This window comes from Rattus rattus, chromosome 14, assembly GCF_011064425.1.
Source record: "Rattus rattus isolate New Zealand chromosome 14, Rrattus_CSIRO_v1, whole genome shotgun sequence".
NCBI classification, from domain to species: Eukaryota; Metazoa; Chordata; class Mammalia; order Rodentia; family Muridae; genus Rattus; species Rattus rattus.
In genome coordinates, this window is record NC_046167.1 from 79809430 (window position 1) to 79822313 (window position 12884).

The 12884-nt window shown below is 45.4% G+C and overlaps 1 protein-coding gene across 1 annotated transcript in view; it reads left to right on the forward strand.

The window, feature by feature from the left end:
- Kif27 (kinesin family member 27) overlaps positions 1-12884 on the forward strand; it is a 73656-nt gene that overhangs the window by 40667 nt on the left and 20105 nt on the right. Inside the window, exons 12-14 of the mRNA XM_032885006.1 lie at positions 3432-3545; positions 5110-5286; positions 12462-12677. Coding sequence (XP_032740897.1) covers positions 3432-3545; positions 5110-5286; positions 12462-12677 — 507 coding nt within the window. The remainder of the gene's footprint in view (positions 1-3431; positions 3546-5109; positions 5287-12461; positions 12678-12884) is intronic.

Here is a 12884-nt window from a genome sequence, read left to right on the forward strand (position 1 = left end):
CAATGTTTAATTCTGTGGCATAATTTTATTCACAGAGGTACAGCCAGCATATTTGTTTTTAACTTTTTCAAACTTCAAAAGGAAACTGCAACTACTTTTACAGTTTACTTATTTGTATTTTATGTACACTGGTGTTTTGCCTGTGTGTTTATCTGTGTAAGGATGTCAAATTCCCTGGAACTGGAGTTGCAGACAGTTATGAGCTGCCATGTGGGTGCTGGGGATTGAACCCAGGTTCTCTGGAAGAACAGCCAGTGCTCTTAACCCCTGAGCCCTCTCTCTGGCCCCAAGAAATTCTCTAACTATTAACAACTCTGAGCACCCTCCTCAGGCTTGCCTTGAGGATGTGCGTTTCCTCTGTCTGCCTTGTGAGTGGGTAATGGGCCCTGACGTCTCTCAGCTGCTGCAGCGCTGCCAGGGTCTGAGTTAGGACTTGTCAGAGCTTTGACTCCTCACTGGGACACGGGCTGCAGTAACATCTGCACTCCTAGCTCCTGACGCTGATACGGGGGATTTCTTGCACTGGACAGTTTAAAGCCATCCTGGGCAACATAGCAAGACTATCTTAAAACAAACAAACAAACAAATGGCTTTAACATTTTATTTTTACTTCTTTTTGAGACAAGGTTTCCCTGGCTGTCCTGGAACTCACTGTGTGCCCACCAGGTTGGCCTCAAACTCAGAAGTCTTCCTGCCGCTGCCTCCTGAGTGCTAGGACTTAAAGTGCCCCACGCCCAGCCTTACGCAGCTTTTAATTTTGACCCATCAGTGGACGCTCAGGTTGTAGTTTGTAATGGTGCATAACGCTCCTGAGAACATTGACACGGTCTTCACTGCCACTTTAAGTTCTCTCTGCTCTCTGAGGAGCTGACACGGGCTGGCGCTCCATAGCAACAGCAGCAGCGTCTGTGTTCCTACAGTCTGTGTTCCTACAGCGATGCAGGACAGGTTGGATTATGGCTATTGATTTACTTTCACTCTTCTCCCACACATTACAGCCCGACTGCAGTTTCCCCTCCACCACTCTTTCCCTCCTCCAATCTCCCTCCTCACAGACCCACCCCTCCTCCACAGACCCCCCCCTCCCCCCCAGACCCACCCCAACCCACAGACCCACCCCTCTTCCACAGACCCACCCCTCCCCTACAGACCCACCCCAACCCACACTCCCACCTCTCCCACACCCCTCCCCACAGACCCACCCCTCCCCACAGACCCACCCCTCCCCACACCCCACCCCTTCCCCACACTCCCACCCCTCCCACACACACACCCCTCCCCCACAGACCCATCCCTCCTCCACAGCCCCATCTCTCCTCCACAGATCCACCCCTCCCTTACAGATCCAGCCCTCCCCACATACCCACCCCTCCCCCACAGGTCCACTCCTCCATTTGCCTTCAGAAAAGAGCAGGGATATCAACAAAACAGGAAGTAACAATTTACGGTAAGACTATGCACAGACCTCACTCATATGAAGGGTGGACAAGGCAACTTAGGAGGAGAAAAACAGTCCCAAGAGCAGGCAAGAGAGTCAGAGACCTCCCCTCCACTCCCAAGCTGAGAAGTCCCACAAGAACACCAGGCTACACAGCCAGAAGGACGCAGCTCAGGCCCACACAGGGTCCGTGCGTGTCACTTCAGTCTCTGAGCTCTAGGAGCCCTGCTTAGTTGTGGTGTCCGGGACCCCTCTGGCTCCTACAGTCCTTTCTCCTCCTCTTCCTCGGGGTTTCTTGAGCTCTCCCTAATGTTTGTCTCTGCACCTGCTCCATCAGACGCTGGAGGAAGGCTCTCTGAGGATGGTTGGGCTGGGCGCCGATCTGTGAGTACTGCAGGGTAGTTAGGGAAGTAAGATCTCACTAATAAAGCCCTACCACACATGCTTTCTCCACTTGGTTGTCTTTATGACAGGAGCTCACTGTGGAGCCCAGACTGGCCTCGAACTCATGGTGAAGGTCGGGGACAGGTGTGTCTGCCACTCTGCCCAGTGTCCTTAGACAATTCCTCTCTCTATATACACGTGTGTGTGTTTGTGTGTGTGTGTGTGTACTTACTATTCTTGTCTCAGTTGGCCTCAAGCATGTGATTCTCTTGTCTCAACTCCTGTAGCAGGAGTATAAGCCACACCCCAAGAAGCACCATGTTTAACTCAGTGATTCTCAGCCCCCCTGATGCTGGGGTCCTTTGCTACAGTTAGTTCCTCATGTTGTGGTGACCCCAACCATAAAATTCTTAACATCTCTACTTCATAACTGTAATTGTATTGCTGTTATGAATCATAATGAAATAGTTTTATACATAGAGGTTTGCCAAAGGAGCCATAACTGGTAGGTTGAGAACCTCTGTTTTAACTCATTGAGGTCAGCAGATATAAAATTATCAGGTGGGATTGCTATCAAAGTATCTAAACACTTTCCACTTCTATACTTGCCCACGTTGATCAGCAACAAGCAAATCATGTCCAACCAAGTATCTGCAGATTTACTGAGAACTTAAATAATCCCTGAAGAAGCCCGGTCCCTTGGCCTCTTCCTCCCTGTATGTCTGTCCCTGAGTTACCGTCCGTGCGGAACTCTCACTCATGGCCTCCTCTGATCCGCTCTCTTCCCGATCGATTGCAGGGGACATGGTGAGCATTGGCTGAGTCTTTATGATGCAAAGGGAAGCCAGTGAAGCTGGACACTGCTCTCTTGGGGCTCTGCTGTCTGCTCTTACCAGGCTCTGCGGCTCCCACTTAAAAACAATATTTGTTTTCAATTTCATATATGTGGGTGGTGTCTTTGTGTATGCATATGAGCACAGGTCCCACAAAGTTCAAAACATCTGATCCCCTGCAGCTGGAGTGACAGGGGTTGTAAGCCACCTGACTGACTTGGCTTCTAGGAGCCACACTCAGATCTGTAAGATCAGCACAGTCTTAACCACCAAGCCACTACTGGTGGAGGGCAGAATTATTGTGCACCAGGAAAGTGCATTTCTGCTAGAATAAGTTCAGACACAGCCATGGCAGGCAGACAGCGTGGGTGACTGAGAATCACAGCGGCAGAACGTGCTCATGTGTAACTCAAAGAATGAAAGCAAGGCCCAGTGGAGTCAGTCGGTCAGCCTGACTTCACGGCTTCTAGTGTGAGGTGACCTCACTCTGTGTCTTCTGCTCACTCTTGTCACAAGGCATGTGAATGCCCAGAAATCCACTCCACGCCTGTGGGCGTAATTTCAACAGCGCATGCTTGGTGCACGCGTGGCTCTGGGGTCTAACCTGGCATGCTCATGGCTCTGCGGTCTAACCTGGCACACTGGTGACTCTGGGGTCTAGCCCAGCACGGTTACCCAGCATGGAAAGGGACAGTGGAAGGGGGAAGAGGGAAGATCTGCGCATCTAGTGAGAGACGGGTAGTAAAATGAATAAAGCCTCTTCTCTCTGTGTCCAGGAGCTGCAGTTAAATGCAGGGCAGGGAGAAGGTCTGCACCCCAAGGCTGAGGACACGGATGCCTTTAACTTGAACAGAAGAAAAGGTCCTTTCAGAAGTGTGGACCAGCTCCAGGTCAGTCAGGTGTGCTTGGTGTTTCCAAGTCTCTCAGTGCTGATGAGTGAGTGGCTATATGTCGGTTAAAAGTAGCGGATTCTGAATGAACTCTTCAAGCATTAGATTTCTGTTTGTTTATAAAATGTCCTATGTTTCTTTCAAAACATTTTATTAAATTATTTCTCATCCAGAAATGTGTTCTTGTTATGTTGGCACGAGTGATTTATTTGAATATTGTATGCATTCCAAGTTCACCAGATTACATTTATTTATAGAGACAGGTATATTTCTAAACTCCAGAGCTCTACATTCAAACAGAACCAAATTGTATATGGACTATAACATATTAAAGAGTATTTTAGTACCATATTTTAAAAAGAAAACCAGAACCCATAAACTAATTTCAAAAGAAATTGGAAATATTTGAGAAAAAGTATACTTAAAATTGTAACTATATTGAGAGTACAAATACATCTATTTAAGTTTTGAAAAACATTATTTAAATTTTACATATTACGACATTAGAGTACAGGAATATTCCCACATTCCATTTGCACTCAGAAATATTTTCAACAATTGTAATTGTCTTTTTTTTTTTTAAACTGGGAGCCTCACTCACCGCTGAGAAGTCTGTAAATATTAATTTAATTGTGAACTTTACAAGGCCTCTTGTTGGTTTGAGGCTACCCTGCAGACTTAAGCACTGAGCGAGCCCGCCCGCACTCCTGGTAGTGGCAGAGCTGCTGCTGCTCAGACCTCAGGATGGCTGCCATGACGGCTCTGCATCTTTGTTGCCTTAGCCACACCGCGCTTTGCTCAAGCGGATTTGCCACCTTGTCTTTTGGTTGTTCTGTGATGGGGTCTCAGCTCAGCTCTGATCTCTGATCTCCGGAACTCATACTTGCACGTCTGGAGTGCTGGGACTGCAGGCTGCGGACTCCATGTCTGCTTCCTCACTTCTTAGAGACATTTCTAGGATCCTCTCTCAGGCCCATGGAGGCCTGGGAAACAGTGCTAAGCTGACTTCCTACTTGTTTGTCGCTGTAGCGGCTTTGATGACATCCCCGTGTGCCTGTGGCTCATGCATTCTGCTTGGGTTTTACACGTGTCCTTGTGTGTAGGGTTTAATTGTCAGAATTCTAACACATTTACTTCGTAGTCCTTCTGCCCTTGTGCTTTATTTTATAGCATTTGAAGTTGAGAAGCCACAAGGTGGATTTGTTTTGTTCATGGAGTTTTATTCCAGTGTTGATAGAGTAGGGTGTTTATTTACTTACTCAGATGACCTTGTATCAGCCACCATCTGCAGGCTGGCAGTGGATCAGAGATTAGTCACAGGGAGCTGAACAGTACTGCTCTTGCAGGCTGGAGAGCGTCCAGTGGAAGCCTGGGGGAAGCCTGGCCTCTCTGCAGGTGGGGATACCAGCCTGATTTAAAAGACAGAGCAGAATCACCAGTCAGATGGCAAAATGAATTGCTCTGATAGTTTTACTGTTTGTTTTAAAGATTTTTAGCCACTTAGAATAATAAGTTTTTTTTATGGTAAGAGGAGAAATAAATCATAGTGTTTCTTTCAACATAGAAATTGGATGAGCAAAGGAAATGGTTAGATGAAGAAGTAGAGAAAGTTCTAAGCCAGCGCCAGGAACTAGAGATGCTGGAGGAAGAGCTGAAGAAGCGCGAGGCCATCGTCTCCAAGAAGGAAGCCCTGCTGCAGGAGAAGAGCCACCTGGAAAATAAGAAGCTTCGATCTAGCCAGGTACCTGTCTGCCACTTTATCCTCTCTACCAGGTAAATCCGGAGCTCGACAGATAGACAGCTAAGTGACTCCCCACACGCACGGTGGCTTACGGCCATTCATACAGTTCCTGTCTGAAGGGACCTCTCCTGGCCTCCTGGGGCACCAAGCACACAGAACACAGACAGACATTCAGACCAAACACCTCTAAACATAGAAACATAGAAAAATTAAAAGGTTAATCACCAACTTAGTAATTTGCTTTCCATCTTAAGGTGAGGGCCAGAGTTTGTATCTCGAGAACCCACTTACCGACAAGGCGGGCTACCAGCCAGCTGGTCTAGCCAAGTCCCTGAGGTCCAGAATCGGTGAGAGGCCCTGCCTCAGAAAATGTGTGAGAGCCACTGAGGAAGACACCTGACATTGACCCCTGGCCTTGAGCCACGCACACGCACGCACGCACGCACGAGGGAGGGCGGTTAGTGTAGATACAAGCCAAAGGGACGTTGTTCTGACGCTGTACTGCCCTTCCCAAACGCCTGCCATGGAAGTGCTGCCGCACGCAAGTGACACATCACTCTTCCTTCAAATGTGACTTCCACTAACCTCATCCTGTGGCAAATACATAGAGCATAGCGCCTACTCCATTAACCTCATCCTGTGGCAAATACATAGGACAGAGCCTACCTTTTTCGTTTTGTTCTTTGCTCGTGTCCTTAGGAGCCTGGCCTGGCGTGAACGTCAGCCTCAGTGTGTGGTGCTAGGATTGTAGGGCTGTGCCCATGGTCACAGTCATCTTAACTTCACTTTTAAAGCCATTTTGTTCTGACTTTACAATTCAGTGGCATTGCTACCTCAGTGCTGTATAACTGTCGCAGCTGTGTTTCCAAAACTCTGCCTCCCAGAGAGGAAGTCCGTAGCCTCACACGTGCCTCTTCTCTCCCTGCCTCCTGTCAGCCTCCACAGCAACTTCAGTGAGAGTTTAGCTCCGTACTACGTGGTATTTTATAGTGGCACTGAGTTGGAAAACGTTATTTATATGTCACTACCTCTCAAAATCAGGGGGCTAAAAGATTCGTGTAAAGGAGAAAGGGTTTTGTAAAAATGAAGATTTTTTTAAATTATAAAGACTTGAGAAACATCATAAATATTTTTTCTGCAAGACTTAGATCTTAAAGCCAGTTAAGGAAGTAATTTTATGAACAGTTTGCTTTGTCTTTAACAAGGAATGATGGTAGAAGCAAAAGCAGCAGGGGCTGGTTCTTGGCTTCTCCGCATGTATTTTAGCTAACAGCTAAGAACGAAGCTGACTTGCTCAGACGTGAAGATACAGTCTTACTTAGAGCCAGCATCGGGTCCAGGATGAGGCCGCATCTATGTCAGGACAAAGGGCAGGTGCCCTATGTTAGTAAGCTTCTGCCCCAGAGGCTCTGAGCGATGGTAGTGTGCTTCCTGATGGCACATCCAGGTAATTCACTTAAACTGTCAGAGTCAAGTTGTGGAAACTACCCCTCAGAACACGGAAAACAGCAAAGAATTAGCAAATCAGAATTACTAGTGAACAACAGAATTACAGTACAGTCCACATCACAAAGACCAAAGGAAATAAATGGGTGTTGAGGGAAGAGTCTCCCTAAAATGTGTTCATTTGATGCGCTGGAGAAAGGAAAGCAAGCGTTAAACAGCCGCTCTATGACTTTAGACAGCTGCGATTCAAGTATGTATTTATATCTGTGTGAGGGGTGTAGGGGTTGTCTAGAAAAAGTGGGTGTTAGATCCCCTGGAGCTAGATGTCAGCCATTTGATGTGGATGCTCAGAGCCACACTTGAATAACACATGGTTTTAACCACTGATCATCTTCCCAGCCTTGGGCAAGTTAATTTTTTTTTTTTTTTTTTTTTGGTTCTTTTTTTTGGAGCTGGGGACCGAACCCAGAGCCTTGCGCTTCCTAGGCAAGCGCTTTACCACTGAGCTAAATCCCCAACCCCCCGCAAGTTAATTTTAAGAAGAAGAACACACTGAGGTAAGTAGGAAGTATAAATGAATGAAAACCACCTTAATTCACTGACAATTTTAACAGAGTGTAGACTTAAGACTTTATCCCACCTGATTCTTCTTAGAAAAGAGGGCATTAAAAGATTTCATTTTTCTAGTATTTGAGGCCTATTCACGAGACTTTGATTGTAAGCATTCCAGTCAAAGACAATCCCAGGTTGAACACCTCTCTAAAATGACAGGAAAGGAAGTATTTTGTGTACAGTTAGGGCAAGCATGCTGTCAGCACTTGCAAACCTGAGATAAGGAAAGATTGGGTGTTCTGGGCCCACCTGCGCTGCACAGGGATACTCTGCCACAAAAATAAAGTAGAATGAAAATAAATAAGATTAAAAGTGTATCTCAGACCTGCAAGTAAGACCTGACTGCAACCATGTCTTAGTGTAATTGTTAAAGATTTATTTGATGTGTATGTGATACATGTATACATGTATGTGCCCAGAGGCCAGAGGAGAGTGTTGGCTCCCCTGGAGTTGGAGTTACAGATGGTTGAGAGCCACCCGGTGTGGGTGTTGGGAACCAGCCCTGGGCCCTCTATCCAGCAGTCAGTGCTCGTAACTGCTGACTCATCTTTCTGGCCCACTTTTAAGTAGTCACCTCTTCAATATTACACCTAAAACAAAGCCAAAAAAGGAAAAAACAAATAAATGAGCATTAATAGTAAATATATTTGAGATTTAGAAGACACAATCAGGAAAGTAAAAAGACAGCTTATGGGGTACAAGAGAATATTTGAAAACTCTCTCTCTGATAAGAGACTGAGAGTATTGAAGGAAGAGTTAAAATATTATAATTGAAGGATAACCTGCTGGCTTTTCTAGCACTTGGGAGATTGAAACAGGAAGATTATATAGCACAATTTTGTCTAAAAGAAAAGCAGACTAAATAGGACCTAATTAAAGAGCAAAGGATTGGCTGGGCCTGGTCCCCAGGCCTCTAATCCCAGCCCTGGGGAGGCAGAGGCAGGTGGGTCTCTGAGCTGGTGGCCAGCCTGCTCCACAGAGCCAGTGCCAAGTCAGCCAGGCTACACAGAGACAGCTTGTCTTGAAAAACAAAAAACAAAAAAGTCTTAAAGGGCAAAGGAGCCAAAAAAAGACTTTTCTGCAAAGGAAGTACAAAAGTAACCAAGACCATCCAAGAAGACACTCGTAAATTAGCTATCAGGATAACTGATACAGAGCAAAACCTTATGTGATATCCTGCTCACTGTGAGGGCTGTAACTAGAAAGCCAGATCAGAAGTCTTGCTGGGGGAGTGGGAAAACTGGGATAATAATACTGTGCCTTCAGTGGTTAAGAACACTGACTGGAGGCCATTCAAATCCAGCAACCACATGGTGGCTCAAAACATCTGAGTTCTGATGCCCTAGACAGGGTAAATAAATAAATCAAAAAAAAAATACTGTGCTCTTACCTTGGATGGCCATCTTGGAGTTCCTCTAGAGGGTAAATATTCAAATATGTTGTTAGCCAGCCATTCTTTAGGCATATATTCAAGAGAAATAAAAGCACACATCACATGGTGAGTGACGGAAGCTAGTCACCGCATGCAGTGTGCAACACCACTCCAGAGCAGGCAGTTCCGCAGGAAGTGCAAGAGTGGTTACCTAGGCTTAGGAAGCGGGGTGAGGTTGGGAAAAATGGAGTGACTTACTGGGTTTTCATCAGGTGATGAAAAGATTCTAAAATTGATTATGGCGATGGTTACATGATTCTGAATCACTAAAACTCTTTACACCCTTTAACTAGATGAATTGTATCACACATGAATTGTGTCCTATTCAGAATAACTGTAAAGCCAGAACATGACAGAGCAGAGGCTGAACGACACCCAAAAATGTCTGGGCAGGAAACCCAGCCGGCAAGTGGTACTGATGCGGGAGAGCCCCACAGACGGTTAAGGATACACCTTGTACATGAAGAGCAGCCGTAGTGACCCACACATCCCTTAGCACATCAGCAAGACAGAGTGGAAAGCAGGAGTGAGATAGGATGGAGGCAGGACACAGTGGGCAAGGTCTTCTGTCCTCACAGGATCGTGCTGTACTTTCAGGAGAGGGCAGGGATTTGGCAGAATGCCCCTCAACCCCCATAAGGAATGCAGAGGTCCACAGGCACATTCTGAGGCCTCTCTCTCTAACCATGGCTTCGATACATACCAACATGCTGTCAGCTGGAATGACCCTGCCAGCAGGGAAAGCTTTTAGGTTTAGGACCCCACAAGAATCCTGTCATCATCAAGGGGTTGGGGATTTAGCTCAGTGGTAGAGCACTTGCCTAGCAAGAGCAAGGCCCTGGGTTCGGTCCCCAGCTCTGAAAAAAAAGAATAAAAAAAAAAAAAGAATCCTGTCATCACATCTTCCCAGCTTTTGTTTGGGCTTGCTTGTTTAGAGACATGGTTTTTACAGTGGAGACCAGGCTGCCATAGAACTTGGGGTTCTCCTGCCTCATCTCCTGGGTCCTGAAGGGCTGGGATTTCATTCATTCCCAACAGTCACATCAGTTGTTAGGTACCTGACTCACCCAGGGCTTTGCGTGTAGGGGGTGAGGTGGTGCCATAGCATGCATCTCTCCAGCCTAGTGCATGACTCTTAAATGCTACCAACATTTTTGCCTGGCATGGTGCTTCGTGCCTTTCATCCCAGCACTGGGGAAGCAGAGGCAGGCAGAATTTTATGAGTTTAAGACCAACTTGGGTTACATAGGGAGTTCCAGGCCAGCCAAGCTACATAATGAGACCCCGTCTCAAAAATAAAAACAAAACAAAACAAAAAACCAACCCCACCAATGTTAAAAACAAACACTTCAACTGAAGTAAAAAGGAACTGGGAGATACGAGGACTAGAACAAGAAACTGAAAGACTTTAATATCCTCAATGTGGGAAAAGAGCACAGTAGGGATAAAACAGGACGGACAGCCATTAAAGACATGGAAGGACTACTAGCAACTGAAAGGGCAGGCAAGTAGACGTTTAAATGTTCGAGATTAAATTTAAAGAAAATCACTAGAAAATAAAGGGTAATATCTCAAATAAATCTAGAAATTACAGTACACAAGTAATAGGAAATCCAGAGTGAGAAAACAGGAGATATCAAACATATAGCGTGAAGTTTCCGGGCCTGAGGAGATGATCACAGCCATCTGGAACTTCCATTCCAGGGGATCCTACACCCTTGCCTGACCTCCTCAGGAACATGAGTGCTAAATATGTACACATGCATGCAAAATATTAATTCACATAAAATAAAAATATATCTTAAAAGAAAAGCTTCTCAACACAATGTGAGATTCTAGACCGAAAAAGCCATCAAGGGCCAGCCCAGTGAGAGTCCAGAGATAGAAGAAACTAGTCACTTGTCAATCTCAGGAGCCAGGGCAGCACTGGGATCCTCTGATTTCTTCATTGAAAGTTAAAAGATCCGAAGCAGTCTTCAAATTTATGAGGAAAATTATTTGAAGTAAAAAGTCCTCTTCCTAGCCCAAATTCCTAATTAGTATGAAAGCAGAGTATTTCCTGTGGAACCTGCCTTGGGAACCTGCCAGAGCGCGTGCCTCAGGAACGTGAGCACCGTGTCTAAAGCCGGAACAGCACTGGCCTTCCCCGTGAGCCCATGGGGGAAGTTAGCTTAAGCAGGATCTGCAGCGTGGCAGCTCCAGGTGAAGCGTTTCAAGAAAAGAAGATACCAAAATGGCTCAGTGGGTGAGGGTGCTTGCCACCAAATTCAGTCTGACCCCCAGAGCTCACATGGTGGATGTAGAGAAGGGATTCCATAAGTTGTCCTCTGACTCATACTTATGCTGTGGTGTGCATGTATACACAGTAAATAGTGTAAAAATAAAAACATTAGGGGTTGGGGATTTAGCTCAGTGGTAGAGCGCTTGCCTAGGAAGCGCAAGGCCCTGGGTTCGGTCCCCAGCTCCAAAAAAAAGAAGCAAAAAATAAATAAATAAATAAATAAATAAATAAATAAATAAATAAAAACATTAGTGAATATATTCGCTGCTAACTTTGATTAAATGAACAAAGTATGAGATTTTACAGTTTTACTGGAGAAGAATCAGCTGTCAGGAATAAAACAAATGTATTGAGTGGAAGTGTGACCGTTTTTATAGACACATCAGCTGTGGGGTTAACAGTCACAGTCATAGTGAACGAGGGAAGTGACTACTGACTTGGCCAGAGCTGTAACTCACATGGGAAGACAGGAGGGAGGGAGGGCTCCTGTGATGAACAGTATCGGAGACTGTAGTCACAAACATGGAAGAACACTGGGGGGACCAACTAAAGGAGACTCAGTTTGGGAAATGGTTCTCCTTTTGCTATATAATAAACTTGATGATGGTTTATATGTATGCTAGAAACCATATGGAAGTATATAACAGTATTTTAAGTTAGAAAGACCATCATCTTAGCTCAGTGGTAGAGCGCTTGCCTAGGAAGCGCAAGGCCCTGGGTTTGGTCCCCAGCTCGAAAAAAAAGAACCAAAAAAAAAAAAAAAAAGACCATCATCATAAATGACCAGATTCTTATATTTTCTGACTCTAATAAGAATAAAAAAGTATGCTGAAAAACACCAAATATTAACCTCTTAAGAAATGATAACAGCTTTACCATGTAATGAGAGAAGGAATAAAATAATGAGAAAAAAGAAAATTGCCTCTCAAAACCTTTGAGTGTTCTACCTGCATGTACAGTTAAGTTGCTGTGTGTGTGTGTGTGTGTGAGTGTGTGTGTGAGTGTGTGTGTGTGTGTGTGTGTGTGTGTGTGTGTGTGTGTGTGTAGTGCCCAAGGAGGCCAGAAAGGGGCACCAGATCCTCTGCAACTGGAGTTACAAACCATTGTGAGCTGCCACGTGAATGCTGGGAACTGAATCCCAGTTCTCTTTAATGCAGCCAGTCTCTCAACCACTGAGCCCATCTCTCTAGCCCATGTAACTTCAAATAACTTGATATAAATTTTAAGATTTTAATTAATGAACCCCTTTAGAAAGTTTTATAAAAGATAAAAAGAAAAAAAATAGAAAAAGGAAATTTTTAGAAACCTTAGAACATCAATACATCAATAACATGCTAACTGACTCTGGTTTTAGATGTCTGAATTCCTTGTAACTTTTCTATCTGGTGGGTTGTGTCTTTTTAGGCCTTAAGCACAGACAGTCTCAAAATATCTGCTCGCCTGAACTTGCTGGACCAAGAGTTATCTGAAAAGAGCTTGCTGCTTGAGAACAGCCCGACTGAGGAGAAGGTGAAGATCTCAGAACAAGTCCAAGCTCTTCAGAGAGAAAGGGAGCAGCTCCAGAGACAGAGAAACAGTGTGGATGAGAAGCTGAAACATGGGAGAGTGCTGTCCCCCAAAGTAAGTCAGTACTCCCTGGAGCTGGAGTTGCTGTATGATGACGAATGATGAATGGTAGGGGTGGTCTCCGCAGACTCTGGTCACGTGATCATAAACCTGATAAACCTGATAATCCTCGGAGACTTTGTCAGCTAATGCGTTCCTCTGGCATCGGCCTGGTACTGTGAGCGTGGTTGATTGGGCAGATGTCTTCCCACAGTGGCACCT